Genomic DNA, 24,565 nt, shown 5'->3' with positions numbered 1-24,565 from the left:
TTATTGAGAGAAGTTTTCGAAGTTGGTATAGACAAGTTTGATTTCTTATCCTCGGTTATAGAATCAGACTCGAAAGGATCACACCTAACCCCCTCGTGGAGCACCGAAAGCTCTCCAACCTTGGAATATAAGCATAGAAGAGGGTTTTTCCTTACTCTGCTCTGCGCTATTTCGTAAGTCATAATTCGATAACAACTCTGTTCTTAGGAATTTCACTACAATGATATCAAAGGGGATCGGCATTCCGACTTGCACGAGTAAATTACATCAAGGATGGGAATTAGGATGTGATCATACGCTGGTGGCCAGAGTAATCTTAAAGAATGATGCTGTTTACACTTCGGATGGTAAACCTCACCCTAATCTTCGTTCACCCCCCTCGGCTGACACAAGATCATGGATGACAGGGCAGGCTTGACTATTGATGCGCCGGTGATGGAAAAAGTGTCACAGACCAATATTGTGGGACGATGATACTTGAATCGCGCTAGAAGTCGATCTACCATGCAAATTCCTGCGTTGGCACGTTAGTCAGGATTCTACCTCATCTGGCACTTTAGTCGACTTACCTCGGTGTAGAATGTGATCGGTAAGCCGTCATTGCACAAGTCACTGTTGATGGCCTCCCGTGTTGCATCCAGAAGCTGGCTAGGACCACAAGCCCCAACGATGATGCGGTCGTCTGAGTTATCACTTTTACCAGCAGCGGCGGCAATCAAATTCCCAATATGCGGGCGCCCAGGCAATATCTCATTGACCAAAGGAGAATCATTGGCTGTGGATTGTTGCACAGCTCCTTTCTCGAGGTCATGGGTTGAAAAGTCTGGAGAAGATTGTGTAGGGGTGACATCGTCTTTTATTGACCCTTTTTCGGATGAAACGCCTGGGGAATTGGGTAAGCGTATGTCAGACAAGTCTACCTGACGGGTGACGTGAATAAAAAAATTCACTTCAGGATGCAACTGAAGTTTTTCCAGCTCTGGGGCAAACCATTCCAGGTTATCTACAGGGTAGAGTTAGTCCATGCATTCTTAGAAACTTAGTTTACTCGCAAATTTCTGTCGTACCTTGGTGTCTCACTACCCAGATAAAGTCAATCGACCTCACTGCCTTGTTAGAGGTCTCGATCAAGTCTAATGCAATAGCAAACGTGAAACTAGCACCACTGCCACCGGCGACCAGAACGACTTTGTCAAAAACTTTAAAGTTGGGGACTTGACCATATGCACCGTCCACGGAACAGCGTAGAGATTTCCCCGGAGACTCTTGGGCAGCTTTATATAAACTCCTTGTAAAGCCATCATATACTTTGATAACGAACTCAGGCGAGTCCGAAGACAATAACGTGAATGGATGGCTTTCAGTCCAACGGATGGAGGGAACCCACAAAAATGCATGGGAACCTGGATTGCAGCGTATGCGACGATGTAGCTTCACCCGGATAGCATCGTCGGGAAACGCAGTGATAGTGAGAGAATTTCCAAAAAAGTTCCAAAAAATCTTTGCCCCGCGGATAATACGGTCCGCAGCCCAAAGACAGGCCGTGAAAACCACGATAATCAGCGTTGAGCTTGAAAATTTCGGACGGTGCATTCCGACTGTGATCATAATCAAAACGAACATGATTATATGCAGCATATAGAATACTGTGGATAGTCAGAACTTGAAACCAGAGGACTATTTGATCAAATGACTCACGTTCATAATTCCTCCGCATGAAGTATGTGATAGTTGAAAGCCCAATAACTGACATAGCAAACCCAGCAATTGCACCCGAAAAGTTTTTTGGTTCTTCCATTTCGATCAGGTTCCCAGTCTCCGACCAGGCAGCCAGGTACACAATACCATGCAAGAGGCTTGCGAAAATGCAGGTGTAACCGGCGACCTTGTGTAGCGGGCGAAGCTTTTCATAGGATGTGGCTGTCAAAGGAGCGAGGGGCGTATTCTTTAAGGCTAAGAAGACCAAAAGCACCAGGTTTGCGACCGAGATCCTGTTTATTAAGGCTGTTAGGCTCTGTGCCGCAGGGGGTAGAGTTATCGAGAGATGTCACGAACCAGCCAAATCGTTTGGCGACCTAGAATGCGTTTTGGTCAGTCAAAACATTACCAAGGTCAGATAAGGAACGAGGTCCACTCACATTGGTAACTTTTGTAAGGTCGACATTGGTTACAGCGAGAATCAAATTGATGGCCCAGTAAACGATATACAAGAGACAGCGATCCGTCCTCAACCCTACCCATGAGCTAGAAAGAAAGCGTCGAGCTTGTCTGCTAGGGTCAGTCCACCAATACCATTTGGTCCATGTGAGAAATGAATATACCTATATATCCGATTCAATGTAGGATGGCTCTTTTTGGGACCATAGTGAAAAAAGATTACACTTGACCAGTGGTATATAGCGTAAACGGCCATCATCATGCCGATAGCGATGGCAAAATACTTATTACTCCACTCATTGTTGGACTGGCGCAATGCCTTGGCGGCAGCTTTGGAAGCTTCGGAAACTTTAAGATCACTCATAGTAGCCGTTCTAGGAACTCAAGACAGGAATGTGACAGAGTTTTTCCCGGGACATCCTCTCAAATAAGCACAACCTGACTGGGGAGGTCAATGGCTGATCTCACTTTTTCTCTCATTTGAAATGCAACGGAGAACCTTGTGCCAGCATGGTGGACTTAGGCCGAGACAGACTCCACCGTCTCAAAAGATTTGCACTCGGCTTCAGTGCCCTTATCATATAATCTATAGTGTAAACTACATACAATGAGGTATTTTTGACGTCGTACAGTGCCGAGCGCCATTTTCCCACATCAAAATAAAAAAATGTAACCACAATATCGCCTGCGTAATTACTCTACTCGCGGTCTGATGGGGCCCGAAAGAAGGATACGGCTTGGCTGTTGGGCAAGCATCAAGTATGGTCATTTTATGCGTATCTTTCCAATTCCAAAGGGGCTCGGAGAGAAGAAGAGATAGAAACTTCAAGCGGCTAAGATGAATTTTGAGTCCTATTGACTGTCAAAATTTGCACAAGAGCTATATCGCATTATTATCAAGAGAATATATAAGGTGAAGTTGTATCTGGAGACGGAAAAGTTAAAACATATCTAATCAATCAGATAAATACATATCCTAAATCTCATTCAAATCTCTGCCAATCATCAAATTTCCTATGTTTCCATGGAAAGTTTGGTAGCGCCGAGACGCACGAAGTCAAGGGTGTCAGCAGAGTGGATCAAGACTAACTAGATGGCAGGAAACTGGAATATAGTTTCCGCAAATTTTCCAGTGATTGTTGGAATGCTACGATGCCACAAAACCCCTTCATTATAAAGCATTGGAAGTCCACTGCGGTATTGTCACACAAAAGTCCATATAGTGTATCGACTAGTGGGTAAAGATCATACACAGAATTTAACATCAGAGTTTCCAAGGTAGAAACAAATTTTGGCTTGTTCACTATTGGAGTGAGCGGGTATAGTCACCGGTGGACCATACAATGATAAGATTATCAATTGGTGAATCACCCGTATTCGTACAAGGCTAGTGGGGGTCAGAGAAACAGAATCCAACCCCCCGGGCCCTATAGCCCTTTCGGCTTGTGCTTTGAAAATAAAATTTGATAGAAAAGGCCGACCGGGCTGGTCAGTCCATGAGTAGAACTTGGAATTTTGGAAGCATTTAACAAGACTATCTTCTTCCAAGATATTATGTATTGAACGAAATATCCAGACAACGCATGTATGTATAGTATAGTATCCTTCGAGTCCCAAGATGCCAAGACACGAGTAAGACACAAGACCCTGCATGAAAGCTTAGTGGGGCTTGGCGAGAATGGTAAAATTCCTATGAAATACATCCATGTAATTTTACAATTTATCAAAACAAGGGCTGTACAATACTGAACGAGTCCAATCTTTGATATACAGCCGCTTCTGCTTCCCCGCTCCTCTGACCCAGAGATCCTGTCCTCACGTAACCTCGTCGGATACTGGATCTGACCTATTTGCGTCAAATCATTTAACCTAGAGATCCAAAACACCAGTCGTCGCACGTTTGTCGGAAACATGAACTGTTGGCTCAACTGGTGCTGTGGGATCTTCATAGGGACGTCGCAGAATAAAGGCTCGAGTCTTAGCCTTGGCCCTTGCGACGCTGTTCATAGCTGGATCGATGACAGGGAGAGCACCGCGTCTCTCGCGGTAGAGCATTAGCCCATACCCAATTATGACACAGACCCAGTACAGGTTGTATGAGATCACCGAACCGTAGTCGGCCGAATTAGTCCAACCAAGGAGCGCGTTAAAAATTCCCCAACCACCACCTCCTCCAATCTCCGGGTTACAGCAATTCACGTGCCAGACACTTTTTCTGATGTCGTAGGACCCGGCGCCAGAGCCAGTCTCCGAAGCATCGCCTCCGATGATGTTGTTCCAGGCGTTGTTCTCGAGGTACCAGACACCACGCGAGAAAAGACCGCCGGCAACGAGGTAGAGGAAGCAAGTAGAGATAATCAAGAATATCTGCATTGAAGTCTGTCTCCCACCTCTATCATTACGTCAGCCTTGTACTTTATTCGATGAGAGTCGACATACCGGTAGATGATATAGCCCACTGCGACACCTGCCAAAAGGCCACAAAAGACAGCTAGGGGGAAGGACGTGGCGGGAAGTCCTAACCCGACGCCACCAACATAGACAACGGCCTCTAGTCCCTCACGAAGAACCGTGATAAATGGTAGGATAAACATAACGTATTTCTCTAACCATCTCTTCACTCGACCCTTCTTCGTCTCGTTCGGATTATTTTCGTGTGCGAGTGCCTTTGCGAGCTTAACACGCCATTTGTCTTGGAGCTTTGATACGCGCAGAAGAGCAGCTCCCATAACAGTGATGATAACGGAAGCGATGATGCCCAAAACGCCCTCCCATATATCTTCGGTACTAGAGAAAGTATCTGTCCCGAGGCCGTAAAAAGCACCAATCATGCCCGCTCCCACGGCAAGACAAATGAACAGGCCCAAGCCACATCCTAGCCAGACCTGATATCTTTAATATAGGGACGCGAGTGGAATTGAGCGTATCGCATACCTGTTTGACCAGTCTTTTATACGTCGGGCGATCGTCTTCGTAGAGCGACTGCTTCAAGAAAGCGAGTAGAACCGACACAACAACCGTCGTCTCGAGACACTCTCGAAAGCAAATGAAAAACACTGATTGTACCAAATTGATAAGAAGTTGTCCGTTCCCAAAAGGAGTGCATGAACTGTACCAGTGACTGCAAAAACCTGATTATTGCCCATGATGCTTGATATGACTACCTTTGGCAGTTACCCGAGGTTCGAAGCAAGATGATTTTGAGCAAGAAATTCTTTGGAGAGCAAAGGAGCAACAGATAAGACCCCTCGTAACTAGGTGACATATGTCATTTGAAATACAAACTTGAACAATACACGGTCTGCAACAGCCGGTTGTCGACCCACTTGTTTATCCCTAGGGTATTCAGCCGAGCTAACCCTTCTCGGACTTGCCCGTGTCCAAAATCCTTTGCGATAATCAGACCATATGATATGTGATAGTGGATTTCCTTTTAAAATAAATAGAATTAAAGTTGAGTGTCTAGCCATCCGGCAACTTTCAAATAGCCGTCTTACCATGAGACAGCTAACAAAAAGAATCGCCAAAAGAGGGAGGAGGCGTGTCGTCTTTCCCAAACCAGCAAGTGTAAGTTTATGACAATCTGATATGGATCCGCCTCCTCACTATTCAAGCGGAGCCCATTTGGCCGCAAGAAATCTTCCCCATGATAGATCAACCGAATCAATGGAAAATTGATAAACTCCCGCGTGTATATGCAATCTAGTTTTGGGTTACATCTGATTAGGATGCAAGAAGATCAATCAAGCAGATCGGTGAAACATCGGGCTTGAATCCCTGACCTTGCGGGGACTTCCCGGAGCTGGGAACGTTTCAATCTTTACATGTATCAATCTTTACGTGTATCAATCTTGTACTGGCGATAGTGGATGCCTCAGGTTGGAGGTCAGGGTGAGATGGATTGGCAGATCTTGGATTTCACTCTCGCCTCTTACTTTCCCCGTCTATCCCAATCAGCGGAATAGGCGAATTTCTTTGTTTGTTTTATAACCCATAATTGCCTCCCTGGGCTGTTGCAAACCTCATTCCCATTTCTGTTCGCCGGATCTTTTTGTCCCGAAAATCGTAATTCATTTTCTTCTTCCTCCTGACCAAACGGCCAAGCATGACTATTCTTCATGGAATATTGGTCCGCATTACAGTGTTTCTATTGTTTGCGCAGTACTGTCAAGCAAAAACAGTGAATCTGGATTTCAATGTCACTTGGGTCACTGCGAATCCTGACGGTCTCCATGAGCGCAAGGTGGTGGGTGTGAATGGCCAATGGCCTCTACCTGTTATCGAGGTTGACAAGGGGGATCGTCTGATTGTGAATATGTATAATGGTCTTGGGGATAAGGACACTTCTATTCATTGGCACGGCATGTTTCAAAACGGTACCAACAACATGGATGGTCCATCAATGGTTACCCAATGTCCGGTGGCCCCCGGCGACTCAATTACCTACAACTTCACAATCCCTCAAAATGGCACTTACTGGTATCACTGCCATACCGACGCCTGCTACCCGGACGGCTATCGACAGGCTTTGATTGTACACGATGATCAGTCATATTTCAACGATATGTATGAGCATGAGCTCACCGTTACAATGAGTGACTGGTATCATGAGCTTGTCGAGGACATTCCGTTTATTCGTGTGGAAAACCCGACAGGAGCTGAGCCAGTTCCGGATTCCTTCCTTTTCAACGATACTTTGAACACCAACATTCCCGTCGAAGCTGGAAAAACCTACTTGATGCGATTGATCAACATTGGTGCTTTTGTGGCGCAATACTTCTATATCGAAGATCACAGCTTTCGTATTGTTGAAATCGACGGAGTATATGTTGACGAGCAAGAAGCTGATATCCTTTATATCGCCGTTGCGCAACGCTACTCTATCTTGGTCACTATGAAGAATTCTACAGAAAAAAACTACCCAATCGTTACCGTTGCCGATTCAGTCTTGTTAGACGTGATCTCGCCTTCTCTACAACTCAATCAAACCAATTGGCTCGAGTATAATAGCAGTGCGGCGCATCCACAAGCCATAATGAAGGTAGAAGTTGCCTCCGATCTTGTACCATACGATGACATGAAGCTCATTCCTCATGATCGGATGGCGCTCCTCCCAGAGCCCGATATGACCATCGAGGTTAACGTCATTATGGCCAATCTGAACAACGGCGCTGGATATGCATTTTTCAACAATATTTCCTACACGAGGCCCAAGGTTCCGACATTATACTCAGTCCTTACTTCTGGGGATTTGGCGACGAACGAAGTGATTTACGGAGAATACACGAACCCGTTCATTCTCGAGCACAACGCGGTCATCGAGGTCATTCTCAACAATCAAGACGGTGGCTCACATCCATTCCACCTGCACGGCCACAATTTTCAACTTATTAGCCGTACCCCATCATATGGCGCTTCTTTCTATGATTTCGCCGACGGTGAACCGGTCGCCTACAATGCTACCGAGAACCCCTCGAGTAGCTTTCCGACCTTCCCTGCTCGCCGGGATACCTTCGTCGCACCGCCCCAGGGCAGCTTTGTTATTCGCTTCCGAGCTGATAACCCTGGTGTGTGGCTGTTTCATTGTCACATCGACTGGCACATGTCGCAGGGCTTGGCGATGTCATTCATTGAAGCCCCCAGGCAGATCCAAGAGCAAATGTCGCTCACAGACAACGAGATCAATGTTTGCAAGGCTGCCAATATTTCCTACGAGGGGAACGCCGCCGCTAACACGGAAGACCTATTCGACCTTGCCGGTCAGAACAAGCAGCTTCCGTGGCTCCCTGCCGGGTTTACAGCGAAGGGAATTGTCGCCATGGTTTTCTCTTGTGTCTCCGCTTTTCTGGGAATGGCGTTCATCACCGTCTACGGCATCTCAGACATCAAAACTAAGGACGAGACTGCTGTGACTACCCAGCGCGATGATCTGTAATGTCTATTTACTTTCTTCTGAAAATTTCAATTTCACTGAGTCGATCTGCGTATAGTAGTATTTAGATACCATCACACAAGAAAATATATTTTGCTAGACAGATAACCAGTACCGCCTCGAACAAAGCTTGATGTACAAGTAATTAATCAGTATCAGCCTTATAAGGCAATTGTCACTCTTATCAATCACTTTAATTGTTCAGAGAATTAATAGATATGACTCTTCGCCAACTGGCTGGTGAGCAAGCCGAGCGTTGGGGGCGCGATTGCTAAAGAGGTTAAACAGATACAGACCGAATACTTGACAATTGTCGACGGGCGCAATGATGAAGATTTGGCAGAAGGTGCTATGAGGCAATTGATTCAAATCCAAATGCGGTTGCAACATTTCTGGGGAAAGACCCAAGAGATTCTGGAGGAAGAAATTGTCTACTAGGGACTCCACGGAGAGATGTCAGGAAAAAGCCAACTATAGACGCTAGAAGCTCTCACAAAGAAGACGGTGGCCGCAAAGATACCAAATCTTATTCTGGTACAGCCTCAGTCTATTTTCTACCAGAGACTGGAATCCCTCGGAGTTCGTGCCATACACCAGATCGGCAAGACCACTTTGAGACAGGTAGGCGTAGTACTTCTTCAAGGGACTGGAGATCAAGGGTGTCTGCTGTATGGCCGAATATTGTCACTGCTGGACACCAGACGCCTGACATGGGAATTTGAGGCTGCGAAGAGACCTGTAGATTTTCGAACCCCATTTTGAATGCAACTGGTAAAAATAATTTAGGGAAGTTTTTAGATACATGTAACTAGACGCTTTGTCAATACATCTATATTTAGACTACCCCTTCATAAATATACACACGATGCGGGGAAGTAAACGAAAAGAATCCGCGTCGGCACGGGTGCCGATGATGAGCCTTATCTCCATCGCGTGACGCTTGCCTGTCCCCTCAAGGCTCGGAAGTGCCCCGAGTTTCTGGTGAGGACCTTTGTGTGTTTTTTCTACATCGGTTACTGGGACTTGAACTTGCTGACACCGGGCAACCCGTCTTGTAAAATTTTTCTCTTTAATAAACTCCTTGTATCATGAACACACTTAAGATCATACTGACGAAATCTCCAGCGAGAGAAAGAAAAAGACTACCGAAATTCGACACCAAACCCAAATTTAATGCTGCCAAAAAATCAGTAACTAATCTTTACATGGGAACTCGTTTCCGACTTACAGCAATGTCCTCCCACTTCTCCCAACCACGTCCTTTGACTTGAGCCAGCTCTGCGTCTGTGAGCTGCTTACCAGTGGTGAAGTATCCCGATTGGATCTTAGCATCAATCTCAACCCGCGAGTCGCTAGGAATCATCTCGTCGGGGATGGGGATACGCTCGACAATCTCGATTCCGCTGTTGACGATCGCATCGTGCTTCATATTAGACATTGACAGCATGCGGTCGATCTTCGTTATACCAAGCCAGTGCAGGATGTCGGGCATGAGTGCTTGGAATCGCATCTGCAAAAAAAGGTAAGCATTGTGCAAAAGGTCCCTGGGGCTAGGAATCGTACATCTCGGACTCCGGCGATGTTCTCTGTCCGAGTGAAATATTTATCGGCAGTATCACCTCCACGCTTGCGCGCATTGTATACCAGGTACTTGATCACCTCTCCCAGGGCTCGACCTTCCTTGCGGAAATAGATCACGACACCACTGCCTCCATTCTGAGCCTCGCGAATGGCTTCCCGAATACCGAAGGCCAAGTATGGTCGACAAGTGCAAATGTCCGACTGGAAGACATCACTGCCGTTACACTCATCGTGAACTCGGAGGGCCAGCTTGACATTCGGGTCTGAAATACGCTCTGGAGGTCCGAAGATATACACGGTAAGGCCTCCAATGGGCGGCAAGAAAGTCTTAAGATCGGGCCGAGTGATGAGCTCCGGATAGCTTCCACCAGTGTGCTCGAACAAAGTCCGACGGAGAGTGCCCTCATCCACGCCGAAGCGCTCGGCAACCCCTGGCAGATACCAAACCGGCTCGGCAGCAACCTTGGTTACACGAACCTCGCCCGAAGAGTCCACAAGAATCGACCCATCGACGTCAAGCAGACCGTTTTTGACGTCATCAGCAATCTCCGCGAGCTTCATGTTAGCACGAGTGACGGCCATGGTGGGACGAATATCCCAACCCGCATCCAGCTCCTCCTTGAACTGGTTGACAATGTCATGGCCATAAGGATCCATAGAGACGATCTTGGTCTTATCCGCCCACGCAGCCTGCCAAGGGAAGTTGAAGGTGGGCTCGGAGTTGCGGAAGTCCGGTCGGAAATTCGCATCCAAGTCGCCTGCGGCAATTGCGAGAGCATTGTAGATGCTGTAGCTGCCGCCGTGGGCTCCGATGGCATTGCGGCGCTTGAGGAGGTTCCCACTGCGCGATACAACTATCGGCCCGCGGGATTTGGCATCGGCGGCACCCCACTCAAGAGGGACCGGCTCAATGCCGCTCTGGCCTGGATATGTGGTCAACTATACTCAATGTCAGCTTCTCATTCATTGGCCCGGGGAAAGTCCCTTCGCTCATACGATAATATGATTGCTGTGTCGGGTGTTGGTTGTTGGGGAGTCTGGGGATGGCTGCTGGGCAGGGGCAACCGGCACCTCGGTGACGATAGGCTCTGTTTTCAACATTATTAATACTTGGATAATACTTTATATTCTCTGGATCAGAATGAGAGAAGTTCAAGAAAGAAAGAAAAGGCAGAGAAGAGGGAGAGAGGGGGGTTGTCCATGTGACTTGTTCTCTCCGCACGTTATCGCAGAGGGGGGCTTATCTCATTGTGCAGCAAAACAAAAGGTACATACTTGTTCTATTATTGTTGGTTGATTTTGATGTAGTATCTTGTATAAATCAAGTAGCGGTCACTTATCAAACTGTTCTAGAGCTGTCGAGGTTATCGCATACATAATACTCCATACTATACTGTAGACCCATTTTATACAATCAATTGTCTCCACCGGTTTCCACCGGAGTTCTTTCGGCATTCATTTCTAACTGGTCGGAGTTGTGAACGCCGACCCTCTCTCGCTGTTAGGCATTTGGTGTTACAGGGTTTCACAATATTGTCTTGTGCCCAAAAGGAGGGTTTGCCCTCAAATTTTAATTTCTCATGAGGTGAATAACTTGCCTTTCATTTATTGCCGACGTAAAGTGGCCTTGCTAGTGCCCACTAACCACCCACAGTACCTCCCGTCGCCGCAATGGCAAACCAGCTTCTTGCGAGCCATGTCGCCGAGACAAAGTCCGCTGCGACCATACATTACCAGTGTGTACCCGTTGTAGAGACCGTGGTCTTTCCACTCGTTGTTTCTATCATCCGGCGCCCCTGACGCGGCCGAAAGGCCGTCGCATTTTCCCACTGGCAGAAGGAGTACCTTTTGATCGAGTTCCATCAACAAGGTATGTCAATACAAGTATATTCAATCTATTTTGTCCTATCGTCAAACGATCTATGTCGATCAGTGGCTGCCCAATGGTTGAGCCAAGTGCCGCCCCTTCCCCCCAAATGTGCTTCGTAGCTTCTGCACGCATTCGATGACTCTTATGGCTCTTGATTCCCAGGAACCCTCATTTGAATGAAACATCATTCAATTCATACGTGGCAAACGAGGTGCAGGAAAGCACTTCAAAACCAGCCTCCCGCACCCAACCACTCCTTTCTGGCTACTTCGGCCCAACCAGTTTCGTATCCCCTCTAACTGAGGATGTCGACCTCAGATCAGACGGCCAAGGCCTAGGCCAAAATGTGGAGTCCTCACAAAGAGTCCTGCCCCCCTACTGGGTCCACAAGATCTCCGAGGTTCTATTAACCCTAGGCGACTTCAGCTCAGTGGAGGCTTTGATCCGAGAATATTATGCCTTGAGCCAAAGCGCCGTGATCGCGGCACCTTTCGTGCTAAACAGCATCAGTCCGATGCAGGCCATGTGCAAAGAAAGTATATCCAATCAAAACCTTGATGATTTGGCGTCTTCTCTCACAGTGCGCATCATTCAAAATACATCTGAGATCTTCGAAGTTCCATCTTCGACGAGAGGGAGAGATTTTCACACTCTCTTCACGGGTCAAACTATTCGTCTCGAAATTGTTGGGATCATGTGCGCGCTCGCCGGTCGGGCAAGATATCTTGGGCTCGCCCGAGACAAGTTCACAGATGGCCAAACCTCGCGATCTCAATATGCACGCAAGATGCTTGCGGCCAGTGACGCCGCGTTGTATATTTGCAAAATCCTCACGCCACTCAATGATCTTACAATATGGCTGGTACATGAAAATCTCCTGTTGTCAGATTTAGTCAATGGCGATTCCAGTATGTTTAGTTCAATTTAGCTATTACGTTTGCACTGACACTTTCTAGGCCCATCATGCTGGAACCGGCTCGGTGAGCTTTCCACTGATATCTTCGCTCTTGGTCTCCACCGAGACACCAAGAGCTCAGGCGATGTACCAGAATTCCTACTGGAGACACGTCGGCGGCAGTTTGCTGCGGCCTACCAACTTGACAAAAGCATCGCCACATTCCTCGGCAGGCCACCGAGAATACCATGGCGATACGCAGACTGCCGCATGCCTCTCGATATCAGCGATGAGGCATTAGCTACCGATAACATGGTCTTAGACTACTCTCATGATTACATTGATGAGAACGGTTGGAGTCTCCATGGGGTCGTCCAACGGTCATCATGGATGCGCGTACGTTTCATCGTGAGCACATTCCGGGATGAGATTCTCGAGGTTTCTCTCCGGAGATTGACACCTGATATGGAAGACATGCTTGAGTGAGTGTACGATCACTCTCTTCTTCTTCTTGTAGCCGCTGACACTACGTAGGGATATCTCCCGGCGGTGCCATCTGGCATGGGAGGCGCTGCCGATCCACCTCCGCTACACCCCCCAATGCTGGGACAACAATCTTCCTATAGCAGTCTGTCTCATGATGATTATCTCGTACCTAGCATATCTCTATAACGACTTCCTCATCCAGCGGCTCATAGCCGGGAAGAACAATCCTCGAGGAAATCCAGCGTTGTTGGCCGTGAGTGCGGGTATTCTGTCAACAGTTTTGACCCTAGGCACGCAGCGCGAGCAGATGGTCGACATACAACCTGATTTCACATGGACGGTTTGTGTTACCCCAATACCACCTTTAATTTTTCAGGATTTAATTGAGAGCAGGTCCTCTTATACGGGTTTCCCAGTGCAAGTCTACTAATCAAAGCGCTTCAACATCAAAAGCGCACGGGCGAGCCATTCCTCTACGATTCGTCGAGATCAGCACTGATCCGAAATTTGAGCGTCTTCATCGCGCATCTTGAGTCTATTGCGCGCCCTGATAACGCAAATTACGCTCTTTTTCAGCGAGCGAGTCAGGTGTTCTCGAAGATAATTGATGAGATTCTGGAGCCGCAGTCTGTCCTCGCCGCTGAAGATCTGGGTGACTCTTCCCTCATCAATTTTGATTCAATGATTGAGGTCGACGGATTGGACTTGTTTAATAATATGGATTTTGGCGTCGCCTTTAATCAGTGGCTGTTCTAAAGCACTATTTCGACGTTGATACCCAGGTGCTCTGTATATATGTCGCTGGAAAAAAAGGCTGATTGACATCCAATCTCATTTTCTAGCATCATGTGCTCCTGCAAACCTTTAGCCCTAGCACTGAGATTGTTCGAACAGCAATGGTATTACTAAAATAAAAGAATAGAATAGAATAAAACCCCACAAACAAACATTAACATCATCATCATCATCCATGTTCAGCGACAGCTATAAGCTCTCAACGTCGTGATACATATCACCTTCTTTCCGTCTCACTCACTTCCACGGTCTTGGGTTGGCCATCTCCCGCCTCACTCACCCCACTCATAGGTGGAGGAGCGGGCTGACCTTGCGGAGGGGGGTTCCCATGAGGTGGATAACCCTGCTGTTGAGGAAAAACCGCCATAGGCGGTGCGCCAGGAGCACCCACAGGAGGCGGGTACCAGGGGCCGCCCTGTGGGGGGTACGGAACACCAGTAGGCACAGGCACAGGCCCAGGGCGACCAAGTGCGACAGCGGCGGGATCCTTTCGACGGAACAGATACTTCAGCCACATTCCAAGACTTGAGCCGGCAGACATATCTTTCCATCTTGCGACCAGGAAGGCCTGTTCCTCCTGTGATTTTGCAGGATACTTCTTGACTGTGATGAGCGACAGACAAGAGATAATAGGACACAGACAGGCAAATCCGTACGGGAGACCACGACGAGCCTTCTGCCCGAGCATGGCACGGCGGAATGTGAACCAGCTCTCGATCAAGCCAATGATCAGGAATAGCCCGAACCACCCGAAAAATATCGCAAGGGCCAGACCCCATGGCGGAATTCCCCACGTGTAGTGGCATCCGTCCGAGCAACAGTATCCACCGGATAACTCTGAGCCGCCAATGTACCAGACGAACTTGCTGCAGCCGGAGTAGCTGGTTGAACCGCTGCCGCTGGTTGAACCGCCGCCGCCGCTGTACGTGGTACGTCCTGTTCTGTAATAGCTGTCACAGGTCTTGTACATGGATGGTTTGTAATAGGAGCTGGCGGAGGAGTACACGCTGGTGGGGATATCAGAGACATCTAGCATCGCTCTAGTCCTTGTATAGCTTTCTGTGATGTATTGGTAGGTGATCGTGGTAGTGACAACGCTTGGGTGAACGAGATCCTCTGCGGCTCCCGGGACATAGATCGGAATGATGGTTGTAAGTGTTTGGCTTGTTGTATAAGAACAAGACGAGGGCGCCGTATAAGTCACTGTAGCGTAGTGATCGGCATAGTTGTAGCTCGTTTTGATCACGCCAGCTGTGGGCTCAACGACAAGCTGGACTGCTGTAACATCGCCGTAAAAGTTGTACTCAATGTCGGTGAGGGTGCTGAGGACTGTGGGATTTGGTACTGTGGGGGTGATCACTTTTGTATAGGTAACGACCGCAGCGTCTCTTGTGATATATTGCCCAGTGTACCCAGATCCTATGGTTGATTCCACTTCCGCAACGTACTCAGTACCGAACCATGGTGAAGCTATGGCACCCCAGGTCAAAGTCTGCGCTAGAAGCAGAGAGATTTTGAGTAGCTTCATGATATTCGAGGTTTGGTCTGAAGCCGCCGAGATTAGCAGAGAAGCAAAAAAAAAAATAAAGTAGAGTCAGTCTAGGGCTCAACTCTATATATCCTTCAAGCATCCCTCTGAGTCGCAGGAGGCTCACCCACTTCACCATGCCTAATACAGCCGCACTTTTCGAAGCGAAAAGCCACCATCACTTGAGGAAATGAGTAGGCCGTGAACGCTATACAGCGCCAAGGTCAGGGTGTGTCAAAATAGGGGATTAGATTCATTCCTAGCGATGTGATTGGACTGGAGTCCTTGGCAAGAAAGGAAGGTTGGCAGTGATTGCTGTTAGTGCTCGTATTTGATGGGGCCATTGCCCTGAGCACGGGTTGATACGAAGGGCCAAGCATTTATTCCAACGTTAGTGTCATGAGCCCGTGATTGCTCCTTTAAGGGTTCTGATACTATTGATTAGACTGGATGTTTCCGTAATTCGGTCGATTGACCTACCTGATGTACCTCTAGACCTCCAACACACATACAATAAGCGGCAAGTCACCGGTGAAATTTAGGGAGTCAATGCACTGAGCGAAGACGGGCGTCTACAAGGAAGTCAAAACGAGCAAGAGAAGTACACATGTCATTGACAATTCGATATGCATAACATGAATCCGTCATTGCCGATTGATATGCATGAAGTGAATCCGGCCGTTCGAATTTAGCGACGTCCGGATAGCAGGATGCAGGATAGTGTCGGGAAGTAAATTGGGCTGCAGACGCAGCAATGCGCAAATTGGTATCTAATTTCCCTTCTTGACCTCCCGCCAACCCGCAGCAAAGAGAAGAGATTTCGTCACTCTTCAGAACATGAAACATAAAATAGTTTGGCCAGTGACGTCGATGAAAAATGTTGACGGAGGCAAGTGAATAACATCAACTCCGGGCTTCGCGTACTCACTGAGCGAACTTAGCCTGAGCTCGGGTGTTCTTGATCGTCTTCTTGATGAGCTCCTCCACTTCATCCCAGTCGCTAGTATCGATGCGATCAATGACGCATTGGAAGTGGTCTTGGATCTTGCGAAGCATCTCCCATTCTTCACGGTTCGAAACGAATGAGATGGCCACTCCAATGCGGCCAAAGCGACCAGTACGACCGATACGGTGCAGGTAGGTTTGGAAATCGGGAGTGTGGGTCCGCTGGCCGGAAGTGTACTCCTCGGGAATATCCTGAGGGAAAAATTAGTTTTCATCGTTAAACGAGAGGTCAATAAGAACTTACGTAGTTGACGACCAAAGAGACAGTTGAGACATCGATTCCACGGGCCAAAACGTTGGTCGTGATGAGGACCTTGGCCTCACCACTGCGGAAAGAATCAATGATCGCATCACGCTGGGATCCTTCGACACCACCAGTCAACGAAGCAACGGTATGTCCTTCGGCAACCATGCGACGCTCGATTTCAGCGGCAGAAGCACGAGTCTGGGGGTTGTTAGTTAGGATCACTCAAACAACCAAACAAATTGGGGGTACATACCCGGACGAAAATGATGGAAGATCCAACAGTAAGCAGTCCATAAAGCTGAACCAAATTCTGGTACTTTTCTTCGTCACTGCCGCAATCCATGTAAAGTTGCTTGATACCCTCAACAGTCAACTCCTCGTGTTGGAGAGTGATTTCATTGGCTCCGGGGGCGAATTTATTCGCATAGCGGTAGACGTGTGCGGGGAAAGTAGCGGAGAACAAGACAATTTGAACATCACGAGGGAGCATCCTGTTGAGTAAAAACTGCGTATTAGTACAAAGCAAATACAGATGTTGGTGGGGGGAGTCTTTACGCTTTGGCACGAATACACTGGTCTCCCAGCCCTTGCTGGTCCAGCATGTTGTCCGCCTCATCCAAGACGAGAACTTTCAATGTGGTGGCATTCATAATGCGCTTTTTGATCATATCTTGAACAGTACCCGGTGTGCCGACCACAACCGAAGCTTCCATCTTTGAGGGGCGAGCGTTCGAATCGGCGGGAACCGCAGTTCCGATAGTGAGGCCATCAAGGAACTGTCCCATAAGCTGAATGACGCCGACAATCTGACGTGCCAATTCACGGGTTGGGGCGAGGATAAGAGCTTGCGGCGACTTCTGCATCTGCTCGGTGGAGAGATCGAGACGGCTCAGGACGTTAAGGACAAAGGCAGCTGTCTTACCAGTGCCGGACTGCGACTGTCCAACCAGGTTTTTGGGCGGATTGCTCATCAGAAGAGGCAGAGCGCGCTCCTGGACCTTGGAAGGCTTTCGAAAGTTCATGGTGGAGAGACCCTTAAGAATGCGCTCATCACTGGGGTGGGGGAAACAACCGAGTAAGCCCATGGAACGTTTGCGCAAGTAGACTGACGTAGAAACTCACAGGCCAAGATCTTCAAAGGTTTTAATTGAGTAAAGAGGGTTGTTGGGGTCCGCCTGTAAGTCACTCAACTTCACCGCGACAGTGTAATCGGGCTCCTCAAGGTTCGCTGAACCCTGCGCAGGGGCAGAAGCGCCATCCTCCTTTGGGGGTTCAATATCTGTGAAACATGACATATGTATTAGCTATCAGCCAGGCTATTATCACGGTGGACTGAAGGTCGTGGAACTGAAGATACAGCGACGGTGAGGGCGTTGTTTCGTTCGTACCGGTGGGGGTTGACTCGTCGGGCTTGGTGATACGGTCGGCCAAGGAACCGCCGACAGGGGCGGACTCGGTATTTTCAGCAGACATGGCTTATAATTCGATCAATGACGCGAAGAACAGGTTGAGGGAAGGAAAGCAGCGGGGTGATCGTGGGGTAAAGAGAAAAAGTTTGTAATGAGATGGGATGCGCCCACAGATGGATAACTAAACTGGAAGAAGCTTCAGTTCAAGTAAAGCACCAAGAATGGGAGTGTGAGATAGATAGCCCAATGGAGAACAATCGCTGAATGAAGCATCGGACAACTTCGCGGAAGAGGACGCTAAGGTTCTTTAGATTTCGCCGCCTGAGGAAGAAACAAAACTAGTCCCAATTGGGCCATAGAAGGACGGAGGTCTCTCCCCGCCTGAGATCAATGCTTCAATACCTCATTGAATGCTATTTAATTTTTGACAATAATCTATGTTTTGATTCATACTGAGACACCCTCACTCCTCTATTAGCAAAGAATACTGATCCTAGTATTTTTTCAATTGTTTGGCCTTTCCATTTCCCCGCGCTTGTCTCATGCGCGTCTGCCTTGCGACCTCAACCAAGCCATGGCCGACGTTGCTCCACAATTCGGAGCAGAGCTGAAGGTAAGATTATTGATTGACTATTGTCGCATATGTTGTAGCTAACCAATTCACAACATTAGGACTCCTTCAAGCCTGTCAACAGTTGGGTACGTCGCCGAAATCGCTTCCCCGCAACCGGCCCATCGGATTACTGCGTGCGCTGGATCGGAGCTAATGCATAATGCTTTGCCACAGGTCTCGAACGGTATATCGTGGGTGGACGAGATACATCAATTCTACCGCGAACGCAGCGTTATCGAAAAGGAATATGCTTCCAAGTTAGCCGCCTTGTGCACCAAGTACCATGATCGAAAGTCCAAGAAGATTAGCCCCTTAAGTGTCGGCGATACACCTACCTTGACCCCGGGATCTCTCGAGAGCGCATCACTCACGACATGGACAACACAACTGAATGCCGTGGGATCTCTCGCTGCCGAGCGAGACAAGTTTGGATCCGAATTAATAGCGCAAGTGGCGGATCCTTTGAAGCAAGCCGCCACTCAATATGAGGAGATTCGCAAGTCCCATGTTGAATATCATGGAAAACTGGAAAAGGAGCGGGACGCAGCATATGGCGATCTCAAAAAGGCAAAGGGAAAATATGATGGTGCGTGTCAGGAGGTTGAATCCCGCAGGAAGAAGATGGAATCAGCCTTTGATCATGGCAAGAGCAAGGCACAAACGGCATATCAGCAGCAAATACTGGAAATGAATAACTACAAGGTATGGCTTGTTGAAACCGATGGTTTTTCGTCCCACTCACAAGCTAACTTCGAGACAGAATCTCTACCTCATCAGTATCAATGTGACAAATAAGCTCAAGGAAAAGTTCTACCATGAATATGTCCCTGAATTGATCGATGTAAGATTTTTTTGCCTTCTCACCATTAATACTTTGGATCAACAACGTTTCTCATACCTTCCTATCAGGGCCTACAACACCTCAACGAAACCCGAGTGGCAAAAATGAACGTGATGTGGACTCTCGCCGCCCAGCTCGAGAAGTCCTCCTTCCAAAACAGCACGGAGATCATGGCAAACCTTCTCGTTGAGATTCCTCGCAACAACCCACGACTGGACTCATTGATGTTCCTCCAACATAACGTGACACAATCACAAGAACCTGCTAATTTTGGCTTCGAACCCAGTACAGTATGGCACGATGACGCCTCATTGATCACCGATGAAGCAGCCAAGGTGTTCCTGCGCAATGTTCTAGGTAAGAGTAAGACTCAAGTCCGCGAACTCCGAGTTGAGGCAGATCGAAAGAAGCGTGAGGTGGACGCCGGCAAGAAAGTACGAGAGAATATTCTCAGCGGCAAGGATAATCGAAATGAATTGGACGTCCTTCGATCCATATTTTACACGACAGAGTCCTTGCACGAGGTGGATCGCAAATGGGTAACAGCCGAGGTAGAAACAGCAACCATCATCGCTGTAGCTGGCGATCTGTCACTTGGAGCCCAGAATCACAACTTCCGCTCACAAACTTTCAAAATCCCGACAAACTGCGATCTTTGCGGAGAGCGCATTTGGGGATTGTCTGCCAAGGGCTTTGATTGCCGGGATTGTGGATACACCTGTCACAGCAAATGCCAAATGAAGGTACCCGCAGAGTGTCCGGGCGAGCAGACCAAGGAAGACAAGAAGAAGCTCAAGGCTACGCGGCAGGAGCAGGCCGGCTCCGTGCCTGTTGTTGACCTCGACTCTGCTGCAGCATCCACTGCCGCCCCGACGCTCACGCGACAAAACACCATGAATTCCCTTAGCTCTGGATATGCAGCCAGCACGGCTCGGTCTGTATCGAATGTTGCTACTCAGCCCACTCCAGAAGCACCGGCAGAAGAGGCACCAGCCCCGGTTGCAGAGACAAAGCCAGCCGCGAAGAGGGCGCATCGGGTGCTAGCACCGCCTCCGACCGCGTACATGACTGCACCCCCGCCAATTGAATCAAAACCCAAAGAACCGCGAGGCAAGATGATTTACGCATATCAAGCCACTAGCTCTGATGAAGTCACTGTGGACGAGGGTGATGACGTGACAATCCTGCAGCCAGATGGTATGTTATTACATTCCCCTCCTATCAACGACTTGACTTGCTAACCATGTTCCCCAGACGGTGGCTGGATGCGTATCCGCGCAGGGAACAGTGAAGGTCTTGTTCCAACTGCATATGTTGAGGCTGTGGCAACACCATCACCCGGGCCCCCTGCCAGTCCCGCCATGACTGACCGGCCCGGGTCAACGTACTCGAACTCCTCTGCGTCACTGGCCGGCAGCGCTGCGATGAAACGCGTGGGGCCAGCCGTTGCGCCTCGTAGAGGAGCCAAGAAGGTCCAGTATGTCGAGGCGTTGTATGAGTACGAAGCCCGGAGTGATATGGAATGGAACATGACAGAGGGCGATCGGTTCGTTCTGATCACCCGCGACAGTGGAGATGGATGGGCCGATGTTGAGCGGGGCGGTGTCACCAAGAGTGTTCCGGCAAACTATATCCAGGAGGTTTAGTCGGGGATGTCTGCGCAGTATATAGTACATTGGTTGATGGGCGTTTTGCAGAGCATCTCCTTCCGTGGCTGTTTACAAGATGGACATTGGCATCGTTTTGATCTCTTTATTTTGCTTTCGTTGTTTCCCTTCTTCTGTATAGTCTGCATTTTCAGTGCCATTGCCACCATGGTTTTGCATCAGCGAGGAGCGTTGGGGGGGCATTCGTGCTTGGCATCCATTCGCGAAGTCTCGGATATAGCATAGTATACCTTGTTTCCTCTAACTCCCAATTGAATTTGACATGTTAACATCCCAAAGCTAGTGGCATGCCTACCAGTCTGACCGTACCATCTCATCTTCATCTTGACTCGTTACAATAGGTCCATGGTTAGAATCAGTTTCTGCTTTCCATTTTATATGTACGGCTATAGAAGCATATCGTTATCATCAATCATCATGCGAATTCTTAAGCGGGCTCACAACCCGGCCCCCTAATGTTATCCAGATACAGGCGGAAACCCCGTATCTATATGCTCAAACCCAGTCTCAGCCGACCACATATACCTCGACCAATCCTCCACATGAAACACCTCCTCCGCAGCAGGCAATTCCATGTCCATATCTATCTCATCCAAATACCCCATCCCACCATCTCCCAGCGCCAGCGCTGGATCGATAGGGAATTCGAAGGGATTTACTCCTTCAAAGGGACTAACCATTGGCAACGTCTGCACGAGCCGAGGATCCGAAACCGCGGAGGTAGCGGGCAAAAGCGAATACGCAGGATCAAACAGGGCAGTAGCGGCTTCAGCCTCCGATACAATAGGATACTCGTACAACGAACCGGGCGCGGAGTTCGGTAGGGAGCAACCCTGCCCGGTGCTAAGGGTCTGCTCGGATGCAGAAACCGGCACCCTCAACGCAGAGAAAGACGCAGTATGACCGGAAGATTCATTTCCTGAAAACTCCCCCTCCGAGCCCGACCATTCTCCTGCTCCAACGGCATCATGGTAAACGGGAGTCAATCCCGCCGACGAAGCATCCGAAGTCGACCGCGAAGGTCCCACCTCAGACTCATCGAACTTTGAACCCGATCTAGACTTTGACATCGACTTGTTCACGGCGCCTGAGGAGGTCGAGGTCTTTGCCTTTCGGCCACTCACACTCACGGAGCTCGACCTCGACACTGGCGTCGATGCGGAACCGGGACCGGGACGAGGCGCAATGGGAAGGAAACCGGTGGGGTTATGATGCCGCGGATAGAGTCTTCCGTGGGAGGCTTTCTAGAAACAAGAGCAAAAAGCAATCAGCACCATGGCGTTGCAATTTCTCTTTCTTCCATGTGGCGAAGACATGGCGTCTTCTTGGCTTGTGTTGTGTTTGCGTTACTTTTGGACATTTGAGCTCTGCGTCACGTTTTGCGCGCGCGTGCTCGGCTGGTGCTGTGCACGGTGTTGCGTTGCATATCGTGCATGTAGCGAAAGGGCGGCCTTTGCGCTTGATGCGAATCAACGGTCGATCTATGGACGGGTGAAATTGTTAGGATTTAAGTTATGTAGTGGTAGTCGGAGTAGTGGTATATTGGATTAATGGGCAAGGAAAGAACTCTTGCTTTTTTTTAAGGTACTCACCATGATGTTTGCAGCTGGTTACACGGTGGCCCCGTATACAAGCTTCACAAGCCCACTTTTGACCGTCGATAAGCATCACTCGTTAAGATGAGAGGAAAAGATTGTGTGCGGACGGGAGCCAGCATTTATACCTTTTTTTTTTTTCTGAGGAGATCGACCTTTGGACTGAGGGGCCAGTACCTTAGAAGGTCCTGATGACATAGGATGACACAGTAATTTTTCAATTTACTTACTCCGGCCAAAGTGTGTGTCGTGAGAAACCAGCCTCGAGGTATGATTCGACTCTCAGCCACATGATCTACGACTGGCTCATGCAGATTTTGGAGGCTTCCGTACATTGTAGCAAAATGTTTTTACTTATTTCGTTCTCTTAATCCTTGATTGGACCTTGAATCTGACAACAATGCCTAGATATGTACTAGCTCCATATGTATACCATGAGGTACTTTTGACACGGGCGTGGGTCGTTATGGGGTCTGAGAAGCTACGGCCACAGTCAAAAAATACTATCAAAGTACTAAACTAGCTTAAGCTATACTATCACTAACTCGTTAAGCATACAATTTCTCGTTACACTAGTTCAAATAAAATAAAACCACTAGTTTATTTAGTAAAGCAAAACCCATTCCAGCATAGCTATGAGGGATTTCTTGATAAAGAAAACCTCGGTTGGGGGCTCTTCAAAATTGACCGCAACATCCACACAATCCATAACGGAAATTGATACGACCCGGAAAAGTCAGGTAATATACACAGGTCATAAACCGAACCTGAACGTTCCCCCCGGACTGCCAGATTGGTGCTAGATCTTGGCGACAAATCCCTCATACATTGCATCCTTCTCACTGTACTTTTTTTTTCGGAATTGCTCTCTTCGTTATACCGAGACTTGGAACTGCTCATGACTCGAGATTCAATACTCGATAGTTAATTCATCTCGGCAACGAAATAAAGCCCGTTCCACCATGGGGCTGGTGAAATCGTGCACGGGTCATATCCCACATGTCGGGAGCTGCAAGTTTCCCACACTGGTGATCGATACGGCCGATATATTTACGGCCCCTGATTATAGCACCTAGGTAGCTCCCCCATACTTTTAGAATATTCTATTCAAACTGGGCTCAACAAGGGCTTAGAAACTACTGTCAGGAGATCGCTTACCGCCACGTTTAAATAGTGCTATTATCACGAAGTAGGGTGTGCATCGCCAGCAGATATCTATGAATCCTAGTACTCTTAGTACTCTTGTCAGCCAAGCCCTAATCATGGCCAAGGCCTTAGATTGGTTGGTAGGTGGCTGTGCTGTGCTAGCCTTCGCTTAGTGGCGTTACACTGAACCATTCCATCAACCGCAGTAGTCTCGATTCCCGATGGTGGAATGTTTCACAATCATGACCTTGTTTCACTATGCCCGTCAAGGCAGCAGCCAAACGAAGTAGACCGCAAATTTCTCCCAACGTCCGTAAATCTTTGCACATACCTCGGTCCCAAAACAGCTCTAGCACAATTTAAGGAATATTAAGCTCCAGCGTACTCCAATCATTAATGCTTGAAATCAAAACTTGATCGGAACTCGCAATCAAACCGCCATAGCGGCGGATGTACTCCACATGGCTCCAGTATGCGCCATTTTATATACCTGAGGCATTTTCCCTTCCCAATGATTTCTCAAAAACGGGATCTTTCACCGTTTTTCAATTCCCAGACTCCAAAAAAAATTTCGTCGCCTGCCAGGTCACACGGAAAGGACAGTTGGAATCGAAAGGGGGGAGGCTGAGTTCCCAGGAATGCTGCCATTTCATTTCCCCCTTCCTTCAGTGCGACCAACGTCTTTTCGTCTGCTTATCTGCTCCCCAAACTGAAGGCAAACGGTTGCATTTAGACACAAAACGAAGCCCATCTCCTTAGCAAAATTCTTTCTCATGCAGCATTCGACGAGTTGACAGC

The 24,565-nt window shown here is 48.3% G+C and overlaps 9 protein-coding genes across 9 annotated transcripts; 3 read left to right on the top strand and 6 right to left on the bottom strand.

Moving 5' to 3' along the window:
* Positions 1 to 499: 499 nt before the first annotated feature.
* N7529_006479 (ferric reductase family protein) lies at positions 500 to 2,521 on the bottom strand (the record flags this gene model as incomplete). The annotated part of the gene is made up of 7 exons (XM_057242006.1): positions 500 to 514; positions 570 to 1,003; positions 1,068 to 1,646; positions 1,699 to 1,991; positions 2,056 to 2,075; positions 2,139 to 2,268; positions 2,322 to 2,521. The coding sequence occupies 7 exons, from the start codon at positions 2,519 to 2,521 to the stop codon at positions 500 to 502; spliced, it is 1,671 nt and encodes a 556-aa protein (XP_057097365.1).
* Positions 2,522 to 4,026: 1,505 nt separating this feature from the next.
* On the bottom strand, positions 4,027 to 4,988 carry N7529_006478 (uncharacterized protein; the record flags this gene model as incomplete). Its single annotated transcript, XM_057242005.1, has 2 exons — positions 4,027 to 4,549; positions 4,597 to 4,988. 2 exons carry the CDS (start codon positions 4,986 to 4,988, stop codon positions 4,027 to 4,029), a joined length of 915 nt encoding a protein of 304 aa, XP_057097364.1.
* Positions 4,989 to 6,262: 1,274 nt separating this feature from the next.
* N7529_006477 (multicopper oxidase) lies at positions 6,263 to 8,092 on the top strand (the record flags this gene model as incomplete). Its single annotated transcript, XM_057242004.1, has 1 exon — positions 6,263 to 8,092. The coding sequence occupies one exon, from the start codon at positions 6,263 to 6,265 to the stop codon at positions 8,090 to 8,092; it is 1,830 nt and encodes a 609-aa protein (XP_057097363.1).
* A 1,198-nt stretch (positions 8,093 to 9,290) lies between these two features.
* Positions 9,291 to 10,771, bottom strand: N7529_006476 (putative GTP cyclohydrolase II; the record flags this gene model as incomplete). The annotated part of the gene is made up of 3 exons (XM_057242003.1): positions 9,291 to 9,599; positions 9,653 to 10,609; positions 10,667 to 10,771. 3 exons carry the CDS (start codon positions 10,769 to 10,771, stop codon positions 9,291 to 9,293), a joined length of 1,371 nt encoding a protein of 456 aa, XP_057097362.1.
* A 570-nt stretch (positions 10,772 to 11,341) lies between these two features.
* Positions 11,342 to 13,677, top strand: N7529_006475 (transcription factor domain-containing protein; the record flags this gene model as incomplete). The annotated part of the gene is made up of 5 exons (XM_057242002.1): positions 11,342 to 11,406; positions 11,703 to 12,448; positions 12,497 to 12,917; positions 12,970 to 13,261; positions 13,315 to 13,677. 5 exons carry the CDS (start codon positions 11,342 to 11,344, stop codon positions 13,675 to 13,677), a joined length of 1,887 nt encoding a protein of 628 aa, XP_057097361.1.
* Positions 13,678 to 13,933: 256 nt separating this feature from the next.
* Positions 13,934 to 15,244, bottom strand: N7529_006474 (uncharacterized protein; the record flags this gene model as incomplete). The annotated part of the gene is made up of 1 exon (XM_057242001.1): positions 13,934 to 15,244. The coding sequence occupies one exon, from the start codon at positions 15,242 to 15,244 to the stop codon at positions 13,934 to 13,936; it is 1,311 nt and encodes a 436-aa protein (XP_057097360.1).
* A 924-nt stretch (positions 15,245 to 16,168) lies between these two features.
* On the bottom strand, positions 16,169 to 17,969 carry dbp5 (ATP-dependent RNA helicase DBP5; the record flags this gene model as incomplete). Its single annotated transcript, XM_057242000.1, has 6 exons — positions 16,169 to 16,441; positions 16,494 to 16,694; positions 16,750 to 16,987; positions 17,052 to 17,549; positions 17,619 to 17,775; positions 17,885 to 17,969. The coding sequence occupies 6 exons, from the start codon at positions 17,967 to 17,969 to the stop codon at positions 16,169 to 16,171; spliced, it is 1,452 nt and encodes a 483-aa protein (XP_057097359.1).
* Positions 17,970 to 18,479: 510 nt separating this feature from the next.
* Positions 18,480 to 21,005, top strand: N7529_006472 (putative actin polymerization protein Bzz1; the record flags this gene model as incomplete). Its single annotated transcript, XM_057241999.1, has 6 exons — positions 18,480 to 18,518; positions 18,578 to 18,604; positions 18,693 to 19,220; positions 19,279 to 19,359; positions 19,428 to 20,556; positions 20,614 to 21,005. The coding sequence occupies 6 exons, from the start codon at positions 18,480 to 18,482 to the stop codon at positions 21,003 to 21,005; spliced, it is 2,196 nt and encodes a 731-aa protein (XP_057097358.1).
* A 479-nt stretch (positions 21,006 to 21,484) lies between these two features.
* On the bottom strand, positions 21,485 to 22,694 carry N7529_006471 (uncharacterized protein; the record flags this gene model as incomplete). The annotated part of the gene is made up of 3 exons (XM_057241998.1): positions 21,485 to 22,270; positions 22,377 to 22,507; positions 22,619 to 22,694. The coding sequence occupies 3 exons, from the start codon at positions 22,692 to 22,694 to the stop codon at positions 21,485 to 21,487; spliced, it is 993 nt and encodes a 330-aa protein (XP_057097357.1).
* Positions 22,695 to 24,565: the final 1,871 nt, after the last annotated feature.

The sequence above is a fragment of the Penicillium soppii genome (assembly GCF_028829465.1).
Source record: "Penicillium soppii strain IBT 18220 chromosome Unknown utg000005l, whole genome shotgun sequence".
In the NCBI taxonomy this organism is placed as follows: Eukaryota; Fungi; Ascomycota; class Eurotiomycetes; order Eurotiales; family Aspergillaceae; genus Penicillium; species Penicillium soppii.
The sequence above is the reverse complement of the archived record's forward strand: the minus strand, read 5'-3'. Positions and strand labels throughout refer to the sequence as shown.